The sequence below is a fragment of the Astyanax mexicanus genome, chromosome 4, assembly GCF_023375975.1.
Source record: "Astyanax mexicanus isolate ESR-SI-001 chromosome 4, AstMex3_surface, whole genome shotgun sequence".
In the NCBI taxonomy this organism is placed as follows: domain Eukaryota; kingdom Metazoa; phylum Chordata; class Actinopteri; order Characiformes; family Acestrorhamphidae; genus Astyanax; species Astyanax mexicanus.
In genome coordinates this window covers 9,485,495-9,505,886 of record NC_064411.1, presented here as the reverse complement: position 1 = coordinate 9,505,886, position 20,392 = coordinate 9,485,495, and the positions used below count along the sequence as shown (strand labels likewise).

At 38.6% G+C, this 20,392-nt stretch overlaps 4 protein-coding genes across 10 annotated transcripts in view; 3 read left to right on the top strand and 1 right to left on the bottom strand.

Annotated features, from left to right (window-relative positions):
- Positions 1–16,426, top strand: part of LOC111197522 (zinc finger protein 271-like) — a 205,030-nt gene extending 188,604 nt beyond the window's left edge. Inside the window, exons 1-2 of one of the 3 annotated variants that reach the window (XM_049477931.1) lie at positions 13,331–13,402; positions 14,796–16,426. In XM_049477931.1, the coding sequence (XP_049333888.1) occupies positions 14,942–15,913 (972 nt within the window). In that variant the 5' untranslated portion in view covers positions 13,331–13,402; positions 14,796–14,941 and the 3' untranslated portion in view covers positions 15,914–16,426. Of the gene's footprint in view, positions 1–13,330; positions 13,403–14,172; positions 14,701–14,795 lie in introns of those variants that run through there. The other 2 variants (XM_049477932.1, XM_049477933.1) reach the window with 2 other exon arrangements.
- LOC111188756 (zinc finger protein 665-like) overlaps positions 1–20,392 on the top strand; it is a 427,711-nt gene that overhangs the window by 321,164 nt on the left and 86,155 nt on the right. The window lies entirely within an intron of this gene.
- The window catches only part of LOC111188587 (NACHT, LRR and PYD domains-containing protein 14-like), a 252,123-nt gene that overhangs the window by 179,422 nt on the left and 52,309 nt on the right, over positions 1–20,392 (bottom strand). The window lies entirely within an intron of this gene.
- The window catches only part of LOC125801664 (zinc finger protein 271-like), a 102,210-nt gene continuing 101,060 nt past the window's right edge, over positions 19,243–20,392 (top strand). The window contains exon 1 of the mRNA XM_049478457.1: positions 19,243–19,354. The gene's annotated coding sequence lies outside the window, so the exon portion shown is untranslated. The remainder of the gene's footprint in view (positions 19,355–20,392) is intronic.

The following is a 20,392-nucleotide window of genomic DNA, read 5'->3' as shown; positions in this document are numbered from 1 at the left end:
CAACAAAATAAAAAATAATTGTGCAAATCAAAAAAAAACAAGCATCCAGGTGATGTTTTTTGAAAACTTTAGCAAAGATTGACATAAAAAGGAGCTCATGTTTGAGGGTTTGATTGGTTTCTGTTATGATCTGCCCTGTTGTGGAAGAGGGAGCTGATGTTGCTACAAAACACAGTTTATGTGAGGTCACATGTGTAAGGTGTGGGTAGATTGAGCACTTCCCTTCAATGTTGAATGCTCTTTTTGTCAATCAGAACGTGAATCATCTTTTTTTATGTTTATGTTTTTATTGTATCTTAATTCTGGCAAGACTTTTCTTCTTTCTTTTTAAAGAAAACTAAAATCTCTGTAAATATGAACCTTGGTGATATATATGTTTTTTTTCATACACTGATCTTGATTTTAAGTATATTATTAATATTATTATTTTATTGAGTAAATACTACTATCATCATTGTAAATACTTGATTTGATATCTTCTTACTGGACTTTATTCCCCTTTTGAAATCCTTTAGAGATTGCTAAGAATAAGAAATGCCTAAAAACTGTAAGAGTTTATGAGGAGCTTTCACTGTTGCCTCTTGTTAGTATTTCACTATTTCTATCATTAGGTTTCTTCCTTAATGTATATTTTTATGTTGTCTTCTACTGTGGTTTATATGTATCATCGTAAAACTTTAATTTATACGTTTATATTTATATATATATATTGGCTCACTCTCTGAAGTCAGCGCTTGTCGTTTATTTGAAAGAGCCGGCTAAGAGTCTGACCCATCACTACTAATAACTACAGTGCCGTAGTTTAACACTTTATTGTTGTGCTGTTGTACCAGAAAAGAATGTAGACTGTTAAAACTTACTCCTATCACCATGTTCTGTGTTACAGGAACCAGAGTCACTGAAGATCACAGTGGAGATGGAGATCGTGGGAATCTCCACAAAAGGTGATGAGACTGTTTTCCTCAGTGACACCATGGAGGAGTTCAGCGTTCCCGCCACTGTGTGGAGTGGTGACGTTAAAAGTAACTGTTGTGAGGGAAGGGGAGGTCATATTAAACATTGAAAGCCCACTTTTTAATCAACCATAATGTGGTAATTTGACAAGTTTTTGTGTTCAGTTTGTAATATTTCTTAGCATGTTCTGGTAGGGTTTTTTGGGTGGGCGGGAGGGCATGTGTTTGTGCTTTTGATTGTGTGTGTTGTGTTTAAACTAATTCAAAATAAAATGTGTTTAATTGTTTTTATACCTGTCTTTTGAATTTAAACACATTCAATTAAGCTTACTATCCTTTCCTGCTAAAACAAATATTCTATGGTTTTTATATTTTTCTGCTGGTTTTGTGGTGTTTTGCAGTGTTTTTCTAAAGGTTTTTATCAGCCCTTTTAAACCCTATGAAAGTATTTTTTTATAATTGGCATTTTTCAGAAAGACATGTGCTTGTGGTTTATGATCATAACTGTTTCTGCTTTTAAGAGTTTACACTGCTGGGCTGAAGATATACTAAACCATAAAGAGGCATATCTGTGCTGCACCACCATTTATTCAAAAGCATTTGGATATTAGCATTTAACCAAAAGTTTTTGAATACAGCTCAATCAGCCAAAAGTATTGGCATTCCACCATTTTGCCACAGGCAGTAGCTTTTATACTGTTTGTAACAAAACAAACGATAGTGTGATATAAACTTCGTCCAACACTGTATTGGATGATTTACACTTATGTATGTACAGGCTCACAAATCTATTTCTTTATTTTAATAGTTCCTATAAATGTTTTGTTACAGATGCACACAGCAATGAGACGATATAAATAATAGTTTATGCTAGACGTTCATTATCTTTAATGTCTGATTTGTAAACCACATTATCACATGCACTGTATAAAACTATTCGCCATTCCCTGGTTCTTAAAAGTTTTTATTAAGGACGCAGACGGCGCGGTCGGTGCGGGAATTTTTTTATTTTTTCTCCCCTGCCTTCATCTTCAGGTGGGTCAGAATCAATGACTTCCCAGAGCAGATTTATTCTTTGTCTGATTTCTACCTCAGAAGAGTGTCAGACTGTTTATAAACAAATACTCAGCACAGAATTTCAGATTACCACACAGCATTTTCTATCCAATAAGTAATCACTTAGGAATGTGTCTGATTGACATCCCAAAAACCGCACCGTCCACCAACTGTTGGTCCTCTGCCCGGGGCACCAGGAGTTTGGTGATGCATTTCACCTGGATGGGAGACTCCTTTTAGTAGAGAGTCGTCGACTGTGAAAACATTCTGTGCAAACAAAAGAGCACAACGGACTAAATATAAAATATTTGTTATGTTTCACCTAATTTATTGTATTACCCATGATTCAACTGTTCATATGCAAATATTTTATTTGTTGATTGGTTGGGAGAATAAACCATAATATTAAACTGTTTTGGGTTTTGTGGGGCTATTGTGCTGTTATTGTTCTGTATATGTAACGCTTGGTACTATTTAAATAATATGAAAATAGATAAAAATATATCTTTTTTAATTGCTTGGTAGAGATGCGTGGTGTTGTTTCCACCCAGACACTTTAAAATGGGGACACAAGTGCTGCTAAGTAAAAAAATATCTATTTTAATTATTTTCATATTATTTTTTATTATGTAATATTTAATCAGTGCTAAGCGTTACACAACAGAACAATAACAGCAAAATAGCCCCACTTAGTCCAAAAACAGTTTAATAATATATAGTTTAATAAAATATTTGAATATGAACCGTTAAATCATGGGTAATACAATAAATTAAGTGAAACATAATGAATTAAACAGTATAAACATGTTATTTTGTATGTTTGTGCTCTTTTCTTTACACAGAATGTTTTCATGGCCGATGACGCCCTACAAAAAGGAGTCTCCCATCCGAGTGAAATGTATCACCAAACTCCTGGTTTCCCAGGCAGAGGGCTGGCAAGTGGTGGACGTCGCGGTTGTTGCTATCAAGGGCGTTGGAGTGGGTTTGATATGGGGGGGGGGGGCTAATATGAATTAAAGCCCACCCTATAGTGTCTTAGAACAACATTTATGGAATTACTTTTAATCACAAATGAACCATTTTTTGTCTGTACTTCTGTTTGAGGGACAACAACACCCCAACAGCCACAATGGACAGTCGAGAGACTGCACGGAGAACCCTGCCAAGCACCAGTGAACTACCAAAGTCCACCAGAAGTCTCAGAATCTCCTTATCATCTCCTAACCTATGTGGCTCAAGACAAAGCAACAACCCCAACACATGGCTACACAGAGAACTGAGAGCAGCAACACAAAAAAGGCTTCGTATTCCTGCATCAAAACAAAATATCTGAGCTGATCAGAATAATTATGGCTGCAACTGACAATCAAAATACTATGCACAGTATTTAAAAGTACAGTTGTCTATGCTCTCTGGGTGGGTACAGTAGGTGGCGCTTTATCTTGAAATTCATAATTTCTATTTCATTTTTTAATACTTAAGAATACATAAGAATATGTAAGTCTTGATATCACAATCTTACCTATATTGTTTACATCTTATATATTACCTTTATCTGTTCTTTGTCCAATCCCCTTTATGCTAAATTATAATCAGTAAAAATGTTTATTTGACTAAATTGGAATTAAAATATTTTTTACTGATGAAGCAATGGAGCAAATTTGGTTGAATTCTAAAGCCCAAAACCTTGGCTAAATTGTGGAATACAAATACTTTGGCTGAGAAGTAGTCCAAAAACTTTTGGGTAAATGCTGAAAACCAAAAACTTTTGGTTAAATGCTTACGTGCAGTATCTCTCTCTCTCTATCTCTCGCTCTCTCTCTCTCAGGTGAGCCATGGGAGAGAGTTGTGGGTGGAGACTACAAAAGGACCTGAACCAAGATGGCCAACAGAGAGAGAGAACCATGGGGTATGCTTTAAGGCCAATGCGCTCTTGTAGCCTAATTTTATTGTATTACTTCTCTGATGTGGTTAACTTAATCCCTCTTTTTGGCTAAAAGACAACTCACTGGTTTGGCTGTACCACCTTGGGTATGCAAACAGGTAAAATAGGTGCACCTGTACATTTTTACATCATTTAGGAGTTGTTTGTATCGGTCCCTAGGTAAGAGGGCGGGTGCTACCCCTTGTATTTAGGTTATTAGTTAGGGAGTATTTTTTCTTTATATTCTTTTTGTACTTAATTTGGCTTTAGGTAGTTTAATATGGTTATGTTTTGTTGTGTTCTTTTCTGTAGCACCGTCCATAGTTTACATTTCCCAGAGTGGTACTTTCTTTGTTGTTTTATACAGCATATGTAAATAATGTAAATACTGCCATGGTTTGTTGTATGTGCAAATGAGTGGTGGGAAGCTAAAATTAAATCAGATTTTTGTACCGCTATTTACTGCCTGTTCTCCTCTTTCTTACTTAAACTCTGCTGGCTCTTTGACTTAGGATAGCCATGTGTTATGTTCTCCATATTTTTCTTCCTAGACACATGTGGAGGATTTTAACACTTAAATCTAAAAATGTTTGGTTAAATGCTAAAACTTTAGATGAAATGCTAAAATCTAAAAACCTTTGGTTAAATGCTTAAATCCAAAAATATTTGGTTAAATGCTTAAGTCCAAAAACGTTTGGTTAAATGCTGAAATCTAAAAACTTTTGATTAAATGCTGAAATCTAAAAACTTTTGATTACTAACTGGTTGCTAGGCGGTTGCTATCATTTCTAAAGTGGTTGCTTGGTAGTTGCTAACGTTTTCCAGGTGGTTGCTAAGCTGTTGCTATCGGTTGATAGGCAGTTGCTATCATTTCTATTGTGGTTGCTAGGCAGTTGCTAACAAACTCCATATGATTGCTCAGTGGTTGCTAGGCAGTTGCTAATGTTTTTCAGGTGGTTGCTAAACTGTTGCTATTTGATTGCTAGGCAGTTGCTATCATTTCTAAAGTGGTTGCCATGCAGTTGCTAATGTTTTCCAGGTGGTTGCTAAGGTGTTGCTAACTGGTTGCTAAGCCCTGGCTGGGGTGCCGGGGTGTCCAAACTTTTGATCAGTATCTGCTCCATACAGCAGCTCCTCCAAACACACACAGTACTGGAGGAGCAGGGGAGAGAAAGGCCCCCCCATTCATTCCTATGGGGAAACTTCGTACGACAATTGTACGAAAACGTCAAATCGTCGAAATTTCCGTAAAGAACGTCCGATTTTTGTCTTCATATCTCAAAAATTGTGACCTATGTGGATGTTCAAAGTTGTCCCCTATTCATTTCCTATGGGGAAAAAAAGTGCACGTTTACGAAGTTTTTACGAAAAACGTACGATATATCGCTTAAAAAGCACAAGCAACCTAATCGGGTATAGGTCCTACGATACTGCTAAATTTAGTATTTCTACGTCACAAGCTGTAGGAGGAGATAGTGATTAAATTTTGAGCGCAGAATAAGATAATAATAATAAGAAGATTACGAAGAACAGTAAGTTGACTTTTCCAAACAAACTTAATAATAAAGTACACAGAGAAACAGATACAGGAATACAGAGTGTCCTTTATGATCAGCGGAGCTAAAAAGATGCTCAGTGAGTATATGGTCATAGGTGTATGGTGTATGGAGCTGGTCATAATATTCTGACTTGACTGTGTATAAAATGGTTAAGGGTAAATTAAATACATTCTTCCACAAAACAAAATTGGTACCACTTTAAAATAAGACTTTATAAAGGGTTTATACATGGTTTACAATTAGTTTATTAATGCTTACTAATTAGGTTGTAAATGCTTTAAAATCATTAATAATCAGTTATAACACATATATAGAAAGGGCAACAATATAGATGGCTGTGGGTTCATTATTTCATAACAGGTCATTGTTGCCCTTTCTATGTATGTGTTATAACTGACTATTAATGATTTTTAAGACATTTACATCCTAATTAGTAACCATTAAGAAACTAATTGTAAACCATTTATAAACCCTTTATAAAGGTAGTCTTATTTTAAAGTGGTACCACAAAATTAGTCCCCCGTATGGTTATAGTGTATTTTCACAGCATTATTTAACACTGTTTTTCATAGCTAATTTCAACCCGGATGCAAGCCACTAGAGATGGGCCTGTTCCTGTTGGTGAACTGATCTTAGAAGAAGAGGGAAAGCACCACGAGGTGGCGCTGTGGAGAGAGGCAGTGCTGGCAGAACTTGCCCTCTTGCAGCTTACAGAAATTACACATCTGAATATTGTGAGGTAAATTATTACTGCAGCTGTTTAAAGGAGGTGGTGTTAATGTTGTTATGGTTGTGTGTTGAGTTGTTTCAAGGGCAAAGCAAACTCACATTGTTATACAAGATGTACACTGATTACTTTAGATTACATTAAAGTGTCATTTCTTCCGTGCTGTCCCAGGAAATATTGACAAATGAGAAATACTGTAATTTTTCGGTATTCAACTGTCTAATGGTGAAAACTGGAAAAAATATTTTTACTTGCAGAAACCTGAGAAAAAAACAGAAGAGGGATTGTGGTGGTTGGAGTCTCTGTGGGAAGCAACACCACTCTCCTTTTGACAGAAGATATGGAGAAGCTCATCGTTCCACACAATGTACTGATCAGCTAATTAAGCGCCTTCCAATCATCGTAAACATTTCCTATGAGGGAGGCGTTATTTGTTCTATTGGCAGCCCAGCCTTTACAGAGGCATAAGGCCTTAAAAATGTCTTTTCACATACAAATCCAGTTCTAATCTGACCCATAATCTGTTTGTTTTTCCATCCCCTGTTTTCTCCTTTTCAGTTTAGGGGAGAAGTTATATACATGGACTTGATTTGTAGTAAATAACGAGTATAAACTTTTGTTGAATAGCCCACCTCCGATCTCCCCCAACATTCCGAAATACAGTGCGATAGTTTATATACACAGATAGTTTATATACACAATACCTTCAGCTAGTCAAGCCACAATAAGTCAACTGACAAGAAATGCTTAAAAATGCATAAATATTATAGAGATATTTTCAGCAACAACTGGAAAGTTATGCATTTCCCCAACATTAATTTTCAGACCTTTCCTGGCTTAACTACGACAAGGAACTGTATGTATAAGAGTGCTTTAATAAACTAATCTGTAGGAACTGTGTGTATAAACAGTGTTTTTAATAAACTATCTGAAGGTACTGTGTGTATAAGAGTGTTTTAATAAACTAATCTGTAGGAACTGTGTGTATAAACAGTGTTTTTAATAAACTATCTGAAGGTACTGTGTGTATAAGAGTGTTTTAATAAACTATCTGTAGGCACTGTGTGTATAAACAGTGTTTTTAATAAACTATCTGTAGGTACTGTGTGTATAAACAGTGTTTTTAATAAACTATCTGTAGGCACTGTGTGTATAAACAGTGTTTTTAATAAACTATCTGAAGGTACTGTGTGTATAAACAGTGTTTTTAATAAACTATCTGTGTACTTTTAAAGTTCTCACTGCCTTGCTTTAAATATCATCATCCTTGGAATTCTACCAGTGAAGTGTGGAGCTACTTTGAGTTTGTTGTTAATGGTGTAAAAATAGTGTTTTTTTTTGTATGGGTTAAGCTATGCCCCTATCACTAGCATTGTGGTCTGTTGGGAGCATTAGCTAACAGCGCTGTATTACAGAATGCTGGGGAGAATGTAGGTGGGCTATTCAACAAATGTTTGTATTTGTTATCATGATTCACTACAACCTAAGTCCATTTCAGTTCAACCTTAACAACCAACCATTCTGCTTTTGGAACTTTTTTTTTCTATTATTTTTTTTATTCTGTTGTTCACTTGAGTTTTTGCCTTGGAAAAGTGTTTATTTATTTAGCCAATTGCACTACCTCACATCATACTACACACACAGATGTTCATATCTATGTACAACAATGAAATACTTATATAATTAAATCATTAACGTTAAAAACACATTTGTGTGCATTATAAGTATTGTTTTATTTTGTTCTTTTTTTGTATATTAAAAATAAAGTTATTGCTGGAAATGAATCAATCTGCTGTCAACTTCAGGAAGCTTCGGTTGATTGATCACTTCAGAACAACCTCAATGTACAATGTACAAAAGTTATAAGTCACTCAGATTTAGGAGACTCGGTTAGTCTTATTTAGAAAATGTTGACCATACATTTATTATGATATAAAATTGTAAAATGTGAAGTTTTAAAAACAGTTAGGTTTAGTTATTCTTGTGATTCGACTCCTACTGATTCATTGAACAGAATAAAGTGAAGCTTGTGCAACTGGAAAGTTATTCAGCTCTTTCTGAGGTAAGATGTGGTGGATATGGTGGTGATAAATTACGATATTATAAAGTCACTTTTCATATTGTATGGGAATAAGTAATGTTTTATGTGATGTATGATAATATGGAATATGTTTATTTGTATATCATGTATTTATGGTGATACTTTTTTATTATTATACGTTTATTCGTTGATAATCTCAGAGGCTCACTTTGTGGCTGCTAGCTAGCTTTCTAGTTATAATTACCAAACATGAAGGCTGGCCAACACCTAAACGCGGTTCTCTTTCAGAAAAAAATACCTTAAATGTCTTTAATTGATACTCGGATGTACAAATTAAGATCATTCAAGTTTTCAAAGAGGTAAAACCTGCTTTCAGTGTCTAGCCATAATAAGAGAAAGTGAGCAGCTAGCCACAGCTCACTTTATCTCAGTCCTAGGCTGTATTCGAAATGGCATACTACTATACTGCATACTGCACTAGTATGTACTGCATACTACACACCGCCCAGTATGTAGTATTCAATAATGCAACCCTTTTGATTGTAGTACCCTACACGGTCCCGTGACACACCAGTCAGTGCTCTGAAGTGCTCAGAATTCCTCAGAGTGAGTTGTAAACAGAAAGAACATGAAAAATGTCCTACCTTTTCATTATTAAGACTAATGAGATCTGCATACTGTCCAGAACTGCAATTGCTGCTTTAATTTTAGAGTTTAATGTAAGTGCAGTTAACCCAATTCTAACAACCATTTAGTAGCAGCCCCCACAACCCAAGTAAGTTCCAGTTATATTTAAATATGTTTTCCTATTTATTTTAGTAGATTACTATTTTCATCTACTTCCGGCGCCGACGCGAGTGGCTGCCTGTTCCAGTAGCTCCGTCTCTTTGTGTGTTTTTCTGAGTTTTTTTTACGTTTATTTATCGTCTCTGTGCTACTACACACGTCTAGTGTGCATCTTATTCATATCCTAAGGATATTTTTGGTGTAAATATGCGGGGCAGCGAGGAATACCGTGTTTATTCCCGGGAAGAACTGCTAGCCCTCCGACCCGCGGGACGTGGGGGCATTGTCCACACAATACCGGATGATCTGAGAAGGAGGTACCGAGGTTGCAGGGCCGGCGCTATGCTAAAGGCTAAGCTAAAGGCTAAGAAGTCGGAGCAGCGCTGGAGGTACAAACCCTCAGTTCCGTCGGTGGTTATGGGGAATGTTAACTCACTGACCAACAAAACCGACGAGCTAGCCTGTCTGGTGAAGAATCAGAAGCTCTACAGGGAGTGTAGCATGCTGTGTTTCACCGAGACCTGGCTCACCCCCGACACGCCGGATGCTAACGTGCAGCTACCCGGCTTTTCTTCAGTGAGGGCGGATCGGGACCCGGTGCTTTGCGGGAAGCGGAAAGGTGGAGGAATCGCGCTGTTTATTAACAACAGATGGTGCAACCCTGGACATGTGTACGTGAAGGAGGTGATCTGCTGTCGGGATATTGAACTGTTAGCGGTGAGTCTCCGACCTTATTACATGCCGCGGGAGCTCTCTCACGCGATCCTCGTGTGTGTTTACATCCAGCCGAGAGCGGACGTGCAGGCGGCGTGTGTCGTCATCCACTCCACCGTCGCAGCGCTGCAGACACAGCACCCTGACGCCTTCTATGTGATCACTGGTGACTTTAATCACGTAACGCTGGACTCTACCCTGCCTGCCTTTTTCCAGTTTGTGGACTGTCCCACCAGGAAAAACAGGACCATAGACTTGCTGTATGCTAATGTGAAGGATGCATACAGGGCTATTCCACTACCACCGCTGAGGAAATCAGATCACAATCTTCCACTACCACACGCTCATTCAGAGTCTGGTCTCCTGAAGCAGAAGAAGCCCTAAGGGACTGCTATGACACCACTGACTGGAGCGTGCTGCTGCACCCACATGGTGAGGACATTGAGGGGGTGACTCACTGTGTTACGGACTACTTGAATTTCTGTATGGATGTTGCTGTTCCCACAAAGACTGTACGCTGCTTTCCAAACAACAAACCCTGGATTACCAGCTCCGTCAAGGACCTCCTCAACCAAAAGAAGAGGGCGTTCAAAGACGGAAACTTGGTAGAGCTGAAGCGCGTACAGGGGGAACTCAAGGTACGTCTTAAAGAGGCCAAGGAGTCTTACAGGAAGAAGGTGGAAAGAAAGCTGCAAGACAACAACATGAAGGAAGTCTGGGGTGCAATGAAAACCATCACTGGGTGCAAGAACAACAACGGCAACCCAGTAGATGGCGGTGTGGACAGAGCAAACCAGTTCAACAACTTTTACAACAGGTTTGACTGTCCTGCTCCTGCTGCCCCCTCCTCCTACCCTCCTGCAGCATCACCAACATCTTCTCCATCTCTACCATCATCACCACCATCTCCATCACCTTCAACTCCAACTCCACCATCTTCATCACCACCACCATTACCCTCACCTCCATCTTCATCAACATCATCACCGTCATCATCATCACCACCACCACCACCACCCTCACCTCCTCCATCATCATCTTCATCACCATCAGCACAATCACCCTCACCTCCACCATCTTCATCAGCACCATCATCACCCTCACCTCCACCATCTTCATCATCACCACCATCAACACTATCAACTGGCAGACAAATCATCTCCTCCAGTCCACCAACCTTTACTGCTGACCAGGTCAGGAGACAGCTGAGGAGACTTCACCCCAGGAAGGCAGCTGGCCCGGACAGAGTGTGCCCCAGAATGCTCAAGGCTTGTGCTGTTCAACTGGGTGAGCCCCTCCAACATGTTTTTAACCTGAGTCTGCGTATAGGGAGAGTTCCTGCCACGTGGAAGACAACCTGTCTCATTCCTGTTCCCAAGAAGGCACACCCGAAGGAGCTGAATGACTACAGGCCTGTTGCTTTGACATCTCATGTGATGAAGACCATGGAGCGACTGCTGCTGGACCAACTCAGACCTCAGGTCCACCATGCTGAGGACCCACTGCAGTTTGCGTACCGGGAAAAGGTGGGAGTGGAAGATGCCATCCTCTATCTCCTGCACAGAGCTCACTCTCATCTGGACAAGGGGGGAGGTGCTGTGAGGGTCATGTTCTTCGACTTCTCCAGTGCCTTCAACACCATCCAGCCCCTACTACTGAGAGACAAGCTGATGGAGATGGAGGTGGATATGCACCTGGTCACCTGGATCACTGACTACCTTACTGGGAGACCACAACATGTCAGGATCAGGGACTGCTCCTCTGATACAGTGATCAGCAGCACAGGAGCACCACAGGGGACTGTTCTCTCTCCAGTCCTGTTCACACTGTACACATCAGACTTCAAATACCACTCGGAGTCATGCCACATGCAGAAGTTCTCTGACGACACTGCAATTGTGGGGTGTGTGCGTAATGATGATGAGAGGGAGTACAGAAGCCTGGTTGAGGAATTTGTGATGTGGTGCAAGATGAACCATCTGCAGCTGAACATCTCCAAAACCAAGGAGATGTGCATAGACTTCAGGAGGTCCAGGCCCTCTGCTCAGCGGCCAATCTCCATCGAGGGGGTCGACGTGGAGGTGGTCAAATCCTACAGATACCTTGGTGTGCACCTGGACGACAGGCTGGACTGGTCAGTGAACACTGACTCCCTCTACAGGAAGGCTCAGAGCAGACTGTACTTCCTCAGAAGGCTCAGGGCTTTCAACATCTGCCAGAAACTCCTCCTGATGTTCTACCAGTCTGTGGTAGCCAGCGTCCTCTTTTACACTGTTGTGTGTTGGGGAGGCAGCATCAGCAAGAGGGATGCTGGACGACTGGACAGGCTGGTGAGGAAAGCTGGTTCTGTGCTGGGATTAGAGCTGGAGTCCTTAACACCACTGGCAGAGAGGAGAGCCCTCAGTAAGCTGCTGAACATCATGGACAATGTTCACCACCCTCTGTACAGCACCATCACCAGGCAGAGGAGCTCATTCAGCGGCAGACTGCTGTCCCAGTCCTGCTCCACAGACAGACTCCGAAAGTCTTTTGTTCCTCAGGCCATAAGACTGTTCAACTCCTCTCAGCACAGCAAACTAAAGACTCTGTGAAACTTTTTCATTCCGGCCACTCTGGCCACACCATGGACACACCCCCAGCTATGGACACACTCTCAGACTTGCTGATGCCTAGAACACTTTTTATAGTTCTACCATATTTTGCACTAGTAGTTCATTCACTAGTTAATTCATCTACTGTTTACGTATCTTTTGCACTGTTTACGTATCTTTTGCACTGCTTAATTTAATTTAAATTATTATATAACTGTGTATTTGCACTTTCTTTTTGGCTGACATCAGTTATCCTCACATTATGCACATCAACTGGTGTTCACTGTCTATTGTGTTCAACTGCACTACCTCCATTCTCCATCTCCATTACACACACACACACGAAGACTGTACATTTACACTGTATATTCTATTTCTTATTTGATTGTATTTATATGTATCTTTATATTTTATATTTTATCTTTTTTAACTTTGTGTATTGTGTAACCTGCTGCTGGATGCCAAGAATTTCCCCCCGGGGATCAATAAAGTATCTATCTATCTATCTATCTATCTATCTATCTATCTATCTATGTAAGTACCAACAAGAAGAAAACATTTAAACAAACTCTCATTCATATTTACACAATCTCAACAATAAAAGAAATGAGACAAGTTGCATCACCGCAGAGATAATTATTAAAGCTTATAAACTGCAGTTTTAATCCATTTAAATGAGCTCTGGGTGTAACTCCAGCATCAGTAGCAGTAATGCTAGTAAATCTACTGAATACAAAACATTAGTTTTAGAAAATGGAAATATAGAGGTACGTTTTCTTTCCTATTTTAGTGAAATACTTTGTTCTACTTTGTAAAATTAAAGGAAAAGCCCAGAGAAGTAGTTATACAGTGTTTTAAATGAGAGTTTTAGCTGTTTAGCTCCATTCAGCTCCATGCATTGAGGACTCCCTCGCGGGCTCCCTCTAGCGGTGATGGGTATAATGTGATATAGCGGGGGAGGGGGCGGGGCTCTACATAACCCGGATGACGCTGAGCTTCCGGGGTCTGTAGCTGGAGCGGAGGAAGAGCAGAATCAGCTGAACTAAAGAAGGTAGAATCTCTCTCTCTCTCTCTCTTCAACACGCTGTTCTACATTCACTCCTACACCCACACCACCTTCAGCACCTTCAGCATGTGCAGCATTTACACCACCAGCACTGGATCTTCTCCTAGCTCTGCTCAGCAGTCTGCAGTAGGGGGTCGCGGAGCTGGGGATGGGGGGGCTTTACAGATCATACACAGGATAAAGGAACCTCACACTCCTGCCCCCCCTCCCCCACATCACTAACACACACCTGAGATAAATCAGTTCTGTGGAAATTCCTTTTTAAGTTTGTGTGATCAGTCTCTACACATTTCTTAGTTACACTAGTTTAGTTTAGTTTAGTTAATTTTCCTTTACTTAATCCGGTTCCACTGGTAAGTTGCTGGTAAGTCATGTGACTCTCCCGCCAAAATAAAAGTCCACTTGTAAAATATTAAATGTAAGAATGAAAGATTTAGTGATTATAGTGAGGAAAAGTTCAGGCAAGAAGAGGAATTTCACAAGTACCATTTATTAGCTTACTGATTTAACAGAAAACTTGCTATTTCACTGTAATAACAAACACAAATATTAGCAAATTACAACATCTTTAGCCCCGCTGTTTTTAAGAAATCCCAGTTAAACCATTACTGTGGAATACAGTCTCCAGCTGCTCTTTTGCTGATACTTTAATAATGATGATAATAATAATAATAACAAAAACATGAATTTGATAATAATAATAATAAGAAGAATCACACTTTGAGCAACTTGACAAAAATACACAAACATTTGTGTAAGAGGTTAAAAAGACTACAAAAATAATTGAAAAAGAACTACATAAAATAATATGAATTCTTACAAATTGTTATAATTGTGTTAACCTTTAGTAAACAAAAGAGACTCTTATGTTTTACACTCCTGTTGGAGGTTGGTTGATGTGTTGTAACAGTAAAGAGGTCATTATTTTGCTGTGATTTTATTTTGAACTACAATTCCCTGCACCAACAAGACAACTGCATCGGATCAACATTTCCAAAAAACACATCTTGAACTCAGGAGCGCATATCACTGTTAGCCTGAAGCCAGTGTGGTGGAAAATAATGAACTGTTATCAGGAGTTGTTAAAAAAAAAATCAGGTTTGTGAAGCATTGATTTGGATTAATGTATTTGGTTAATGTGTGGAAACTTTTATAAATTGGTTTAAAGGAAAAACCTTTGGACATCATCTGTCGTGATGAAGAACAAATCAAGCATCGGCAATGTGATTTGAACCAATGTGTGTCGTTTTTTCGGCACACGCCTCAAAGCTTCAGATTAAAGGGTAACATCACTCACTTAGAATGACTTAGAATCTCTTTAGTTAATTGACCTGCTTTTATTTTAATATTCAATGGCATTTTTCTTTGTGTTTTCCAGAAATTAAAATATTTTCCTGAAATTCATCACCAACAACCAGGATATTTAACTAAGAGCAAAGTTAAACTACTGAAAGAGGTAAAGCAGAAGCCTTCCTGAAGTATCTCCAGAACACGCAGAAATTGTTTGCTACATTTAAAAGACAAATGAAGCCAAGTCTCGACATGGAGAAACATCAGCACTCTGTCAAGAGTTTTACCAAACAGAGTGATCTCAAAAAACACCAGCGCATTCACACAGGAGAGAAACCATATCACTGTCCAGACTGTAGGAAGAGTTTTATTACACAGAGTAAACTTAAAATACATCAGCGCATTCACACAGGAGAGAAACTGCATCACTGCTCAGACTGTGGGAAGAGTTTTACTAAACAGAGTGATCTCAAAAAACACCAGCGCATTCACACAGGAGAGAAACCTTATTACTGCTCAGACTGTGGGAAGAGCTTTAATCGACTGGAGACTGTCAAACGGCATCAGCGCATTCACACAGGAGAGAAACCGCATCACTGCTCAGACTGTGGAAAGAGTTTTAATCAACAGAGTGATCTCAAAAAACACCAGCGCATTCACACAGGAGAGAAACTGCATCACTGCTCAGACTGTGGGAAGAGTTTTAATCAACAGAGTGATCTCAAAAAACACCAGCGCATTCACACAGGAGAGAAACCTTATTACTGCTCAGACTGTGGGAAGAGCTTTAATCAACTGGAGACTGTCAAACGGCATCAGCGCATTCACACAGGAGAGAAACCGCATCACTGCTCGGACTGTGGGAAGAGTTTTACTGAACAGAGTACTCTCAAAAATCACCAGCGCATTCACACAGGAGAGAAACCGTATCACTGCTCAGACTGTGGGAAGAGTTTTACTACACAGAGTGATCTCAAAAAACACCAGCGCATTCACACAGGAGAGAAACCATATCACTGCTCAGACTGTGGGAAGAGTTTTACTAAACAGAGTAATCTCAAAAGTCACCAGCGCATTCACACTGGAGTAAAACCATATCACTGCTCAGACTGTGGGAAGAGTTTTACTAAACAGAGTGATCTCAAAAAACACCAGCGCATTCACACAGGAGAGAAAAATGTCCCAAATTTGTCCCATGGCAATTAAAAGCGCAAATCATAAATTCCACCAGAAACAAATATGAACTGTATTTAACAATGGATTTTACAGGTTCAGCAAAACTATTCTTATCCAGGGATGATGTGTATAGAATTCCATGTTATGTTTGTATGTCTTGTAAGTTTGAATATTCCAGGACATTCTTTGTGAGACAGAGCTCAGTTTTTAGGTTAGTTACTGTTGTGCAGTAAGGTTACAGGCTCATTCACTCCCTCTGCTGGTGTTCTTGTTTGTCTATGGTTCAGTCCAATTAAAAATCTGTTACTATAGAGGGATATAGAGGGATATTTGGTTGTTGTATTACTCAAGTTTTATACTCTCTTATCTTTTCCTTATTGAATATTAAATGTTGCTTATGGTTTTTTTAATCTCCAAAGTTACTAAGACTATCCAAATAATGTAGTTTCTTAATTGTTTTTATCCAGTACAAACTATTATCTTTGTATTACTTCACCTCTATATTTACCCATGTGTGTTTTAATAAACGGCTTTTATATTGCAGATCTCCAGTCTCATTGTGTTTTCTCAACACATGTTTGACATGAAACCTATAGGCCTGAGATTGTCATATCCAGTTATATTAAGACTATGGTTTGTGTTTTTTTTCTCCTAAATCTCTTGTAATGTAACTATGCATAACCAGTCATATTAAGACTATGCTTGAAGTGCAAACAGAGACAGAACATGTTTTAAGCACAGTACAGTCTTGTTGGTCACTCTGTTACCGTTTCTTGTTTCCACTGGAGCCAAAATGCAGCCAGACAAACAACTTAAAAGTAGCAGAAGCATCTTCTATGCCAGGAGTATTTAATTAGAATTCAGAATGATCCAGTTATACAAAATTCCTCGCCTGTCTCTCTGTCGCACTCGGCGTGACTTTAGTTTTCATCTGTTCTCGTTTTTCCGCCCATTCTCGCCCAGGCTCACTATCTCCTTATAAAGGCGTTTTTTCACGGCCATGTCCCAATTCAACAGCCGGAGCAGCGGGACCGCGACCCTGACAACACGGGTTCGATCCCGCGTGAGGAGCGGTGTGTTTATTTATTTATTTTTTCCACGTCTGCACAGATCTGATTGACTGAAGAGAGTGGTTGGTGATATTACATCACACGTGATTGGTCTGTGATTTACTGCGCCGCAAAGCGTGTATACAATTAAATCCTTCTCAATAGGTTTGGGTCCGGACCCGGACCACGGTCCGCCCGTGACCTCTGTTCTATGCAAATTCCCCGAATTTTCCTCTTCTGCTCACTGCTCAACCACCAAACTCGCTGCTACTGTGTTGCCAGTTGCCAGTGTTGTATCTTAAAAAGTCCACACTAAACTGTGAGAGGTTTAAGCTTGACGAGAAATATCGTCACGTCTTAATCTCGTGAGATCTCGTGCCACGATACAGGATTTGCTATTTTACTGACCAAATGTATAAACAAAGCATTTCCTGTTTTACTGTCTATTGTTATTGTTAGCTAGCCTAGCTAAATGTACAAATGTAGCAATTGTTGTTTTAATGACTATTATTATTGTTTGCTAGCTAGCTAAATGTTCAAATATGCAGTTTGCTGATTTACTGAACATTATTATTGGTAGCTAGCCTAGCTAAATGTATAAATGTAGCATTTGCCGTTTCACTGACTTTCATTATTGGTAGCTAGCCTAACTAAATGTCCAAACAACAGTGTTTGCTGTTTTACTGACATTATTATTGGTAGTTAGCCTAGCTAAATGTACAAACAAAGCAGTTTAACAGTGATTTACGGCCGGTATTTATTTATTTTTTATTTCTTGCATATTTTTTTTCTTAAATGTAATTTGTATTCTCTTTCAAGCATTCATTCGGTATCTCAGTATGGGATACGCCACTCTCGCATATTCCTCATGTAGCCCCGGCTATATATATATATATATATATATATATATATATATATATATATAGAGCACCTTTAGATTTTACAACTGTGAGATAAAACAGATAATACAAATAAAACTGATATAAACTACAAAGTGAAATATACAAGTTAGTGGAAAATTAACACTACATATACATATAATACAGAATAAGATACAGAAATAATTTTAACTATACATGCAGAAAAAAATATGTAATAAAGTAAAAAATAAAGGAAAGTAATGCTTAATCTTCCTTTGTTAATTTTGATTTATGTGGTAACTAATATGCGGAAGGAAGAAAAGCTTGCGCATTTACTAACAATTCCCTACTTTACCACATGATGCCACTAATTCCCGCTCTCTCCGCACACTTTTGAAGGCATACGCATGCCTTAAACCTTGCTTAAATGTACGCTCGTTTTCACACCAAGTATTTCTTTATAAATCACAATTCTTGCGTGAGATGTTGCTTACGCACATTTCTGCCCTCTTTTTATGCGTACGCACTCTTTATAAATGAGGCCCCTGCTCTTTATGAGGCTTTGATTCAGCAGTAGATTCTCTCCTGTCAGATTCCTGTCAACATTAGCCTGTTAGCAGCTAACAGAGTTAGCAGTGAATTAGCTCTCTTTCTCTTATACTGTTTAATAAACTGAGAAAAGCACGAATAATTTATGGGTAAATTTATGAGATTAAACTAATTCAGATTTAATTAGTATAATTAAAGGCTGATTTTTGGTAAGTTAGGAAAAAGCTGAATTAGCTAGCTTCCTAGTGTTGGCTAAGCTAGCTACTGAATGTACCCACAGTTTCTGAGGAGAAAGAGCATTTATTTTCTGTTTTCTGTGACCTAGAAAGGTTTTTAAACGGTTTGGAGGAACTAATTGCCACCATTCTAACAATTCTACAAATTACTATCTGTTTTAAGCTAATTTGCCTCAGTAAGAGTAAATTATCCTCAAATTTTACCTCCGTTTATTTAATTGTTAGCGTTTACTAGCTAACAGATTTAACGTTTATTTACACAGTTCTTAAACTTAAATTTAGTTTTTTTTTTTTTAAACATTACTCACACCTTCACTGTTTCTTATAGTTCATATATTCTTTTCTCTACAGTGTACAAATCAGTGAGTCTTGGTGAATGTTTCTGTTCTTATTATGGTAAATAGGGCCTGCAGAGATTTAATAGAAGAATCTGTTCTTTAGAACATAATGTTTTATATCATTATTAGAAGCACAAACACACCTGAGATTATTTATATTTATTTATATTTTACAATTACTGTTACAAAGAGCCAAGAGTTGGCCCAAAGACTTCAGGAGCTAAATAGCTCCTCCACTGAGTGCCTGCAACCCTCATGCTTCCGCTTGTTTAGCCAATCAGAGCGATGCTGAGACTGAGGGGCCTCAGTTGGGGGCTTGCATACCACAGATAGAGAGGACTTCTGTAGAGGAACAGTGGAGATAGTGGACGGTGTGCAGCTTAGTAAAGTTTTGTGGGATTACCGAGGACATTTAATTCTTGTGTGCATTCAGATACCTGTAAGTACCTACACTGCTGTTTATTCATAAAGTGTAGATAACTATTACTTTCCTAGTTGTAGGTGTACTTTCAAGGAGTTACATGCTATGCTAACTGATCAGCTCTTTGTATAGCTCTGTATAGCTTCTAGCTGTTTCTGATCTGCCTATTATTATTACCAGATAACACCTCATAGAAGTGTGTATCTTTGTTTAGGTGTTAGTGTTGTAAATTGTAGTCAGTGATGTGTTTCAAGTAGTTCAAGTATCCCTTTTATATCTGTTGTTTCAGAATCACACACTCACACAGTCGGATTGCATTCATCTATTCTGTATATACCACAACTCCTCTGCTGCAGTAAATACTGTTTTCAGAGTACATCATCTCCAGCATTTTAATCAGATGCACCACAGGAGCTTCTACATGGTTTAATACCAGCTAGCTCTTCTTAACAATTACAATACGATTTTAAAATTGTCCTGTTGAAAATATTTATCATTGGTTCGTTTATTGTATCTATCAGAAGCAGATTATATCCACCCAATATCATTTATTTTACTCCAATGTTCAATACACAGAGTGCATTATTAATATGATGGCATGTTGAATCAGAATTCTCACAGTAATATATGTATACAGAAATAGAGGGTCAGGTGGACGGGTGCTTGTGTTACAGAGTGAACAGGGTGGATTTAACACAAAACTGCTTCACAAGACTCAGTGCTAGATAGTGTAAATGAAGCATCAGGCTGGAGGATTAACACAACAGTTCAGATATAATAAAGAAGACATTGTTTAGCTGTTTAATGCGTCTGAATTTGTATTTAAGTGGTAAATTAAATGGTTTGGTAGATGCTTTGAACAGAACAGAAGTATTGGGGATAAATATATATGGATCATTAGTCGGAATATGGTTTATATTTCATTTTATTTTTTTGGTCGAATGGTGAAAATGTTAGCTACAATAACTGCATTTTTAATGATAATAATTATAACACAAAAATTATATTTGTATAAAAGGACGGGACTTTTATTGTGATGTTAGTTCTATCTCCGGT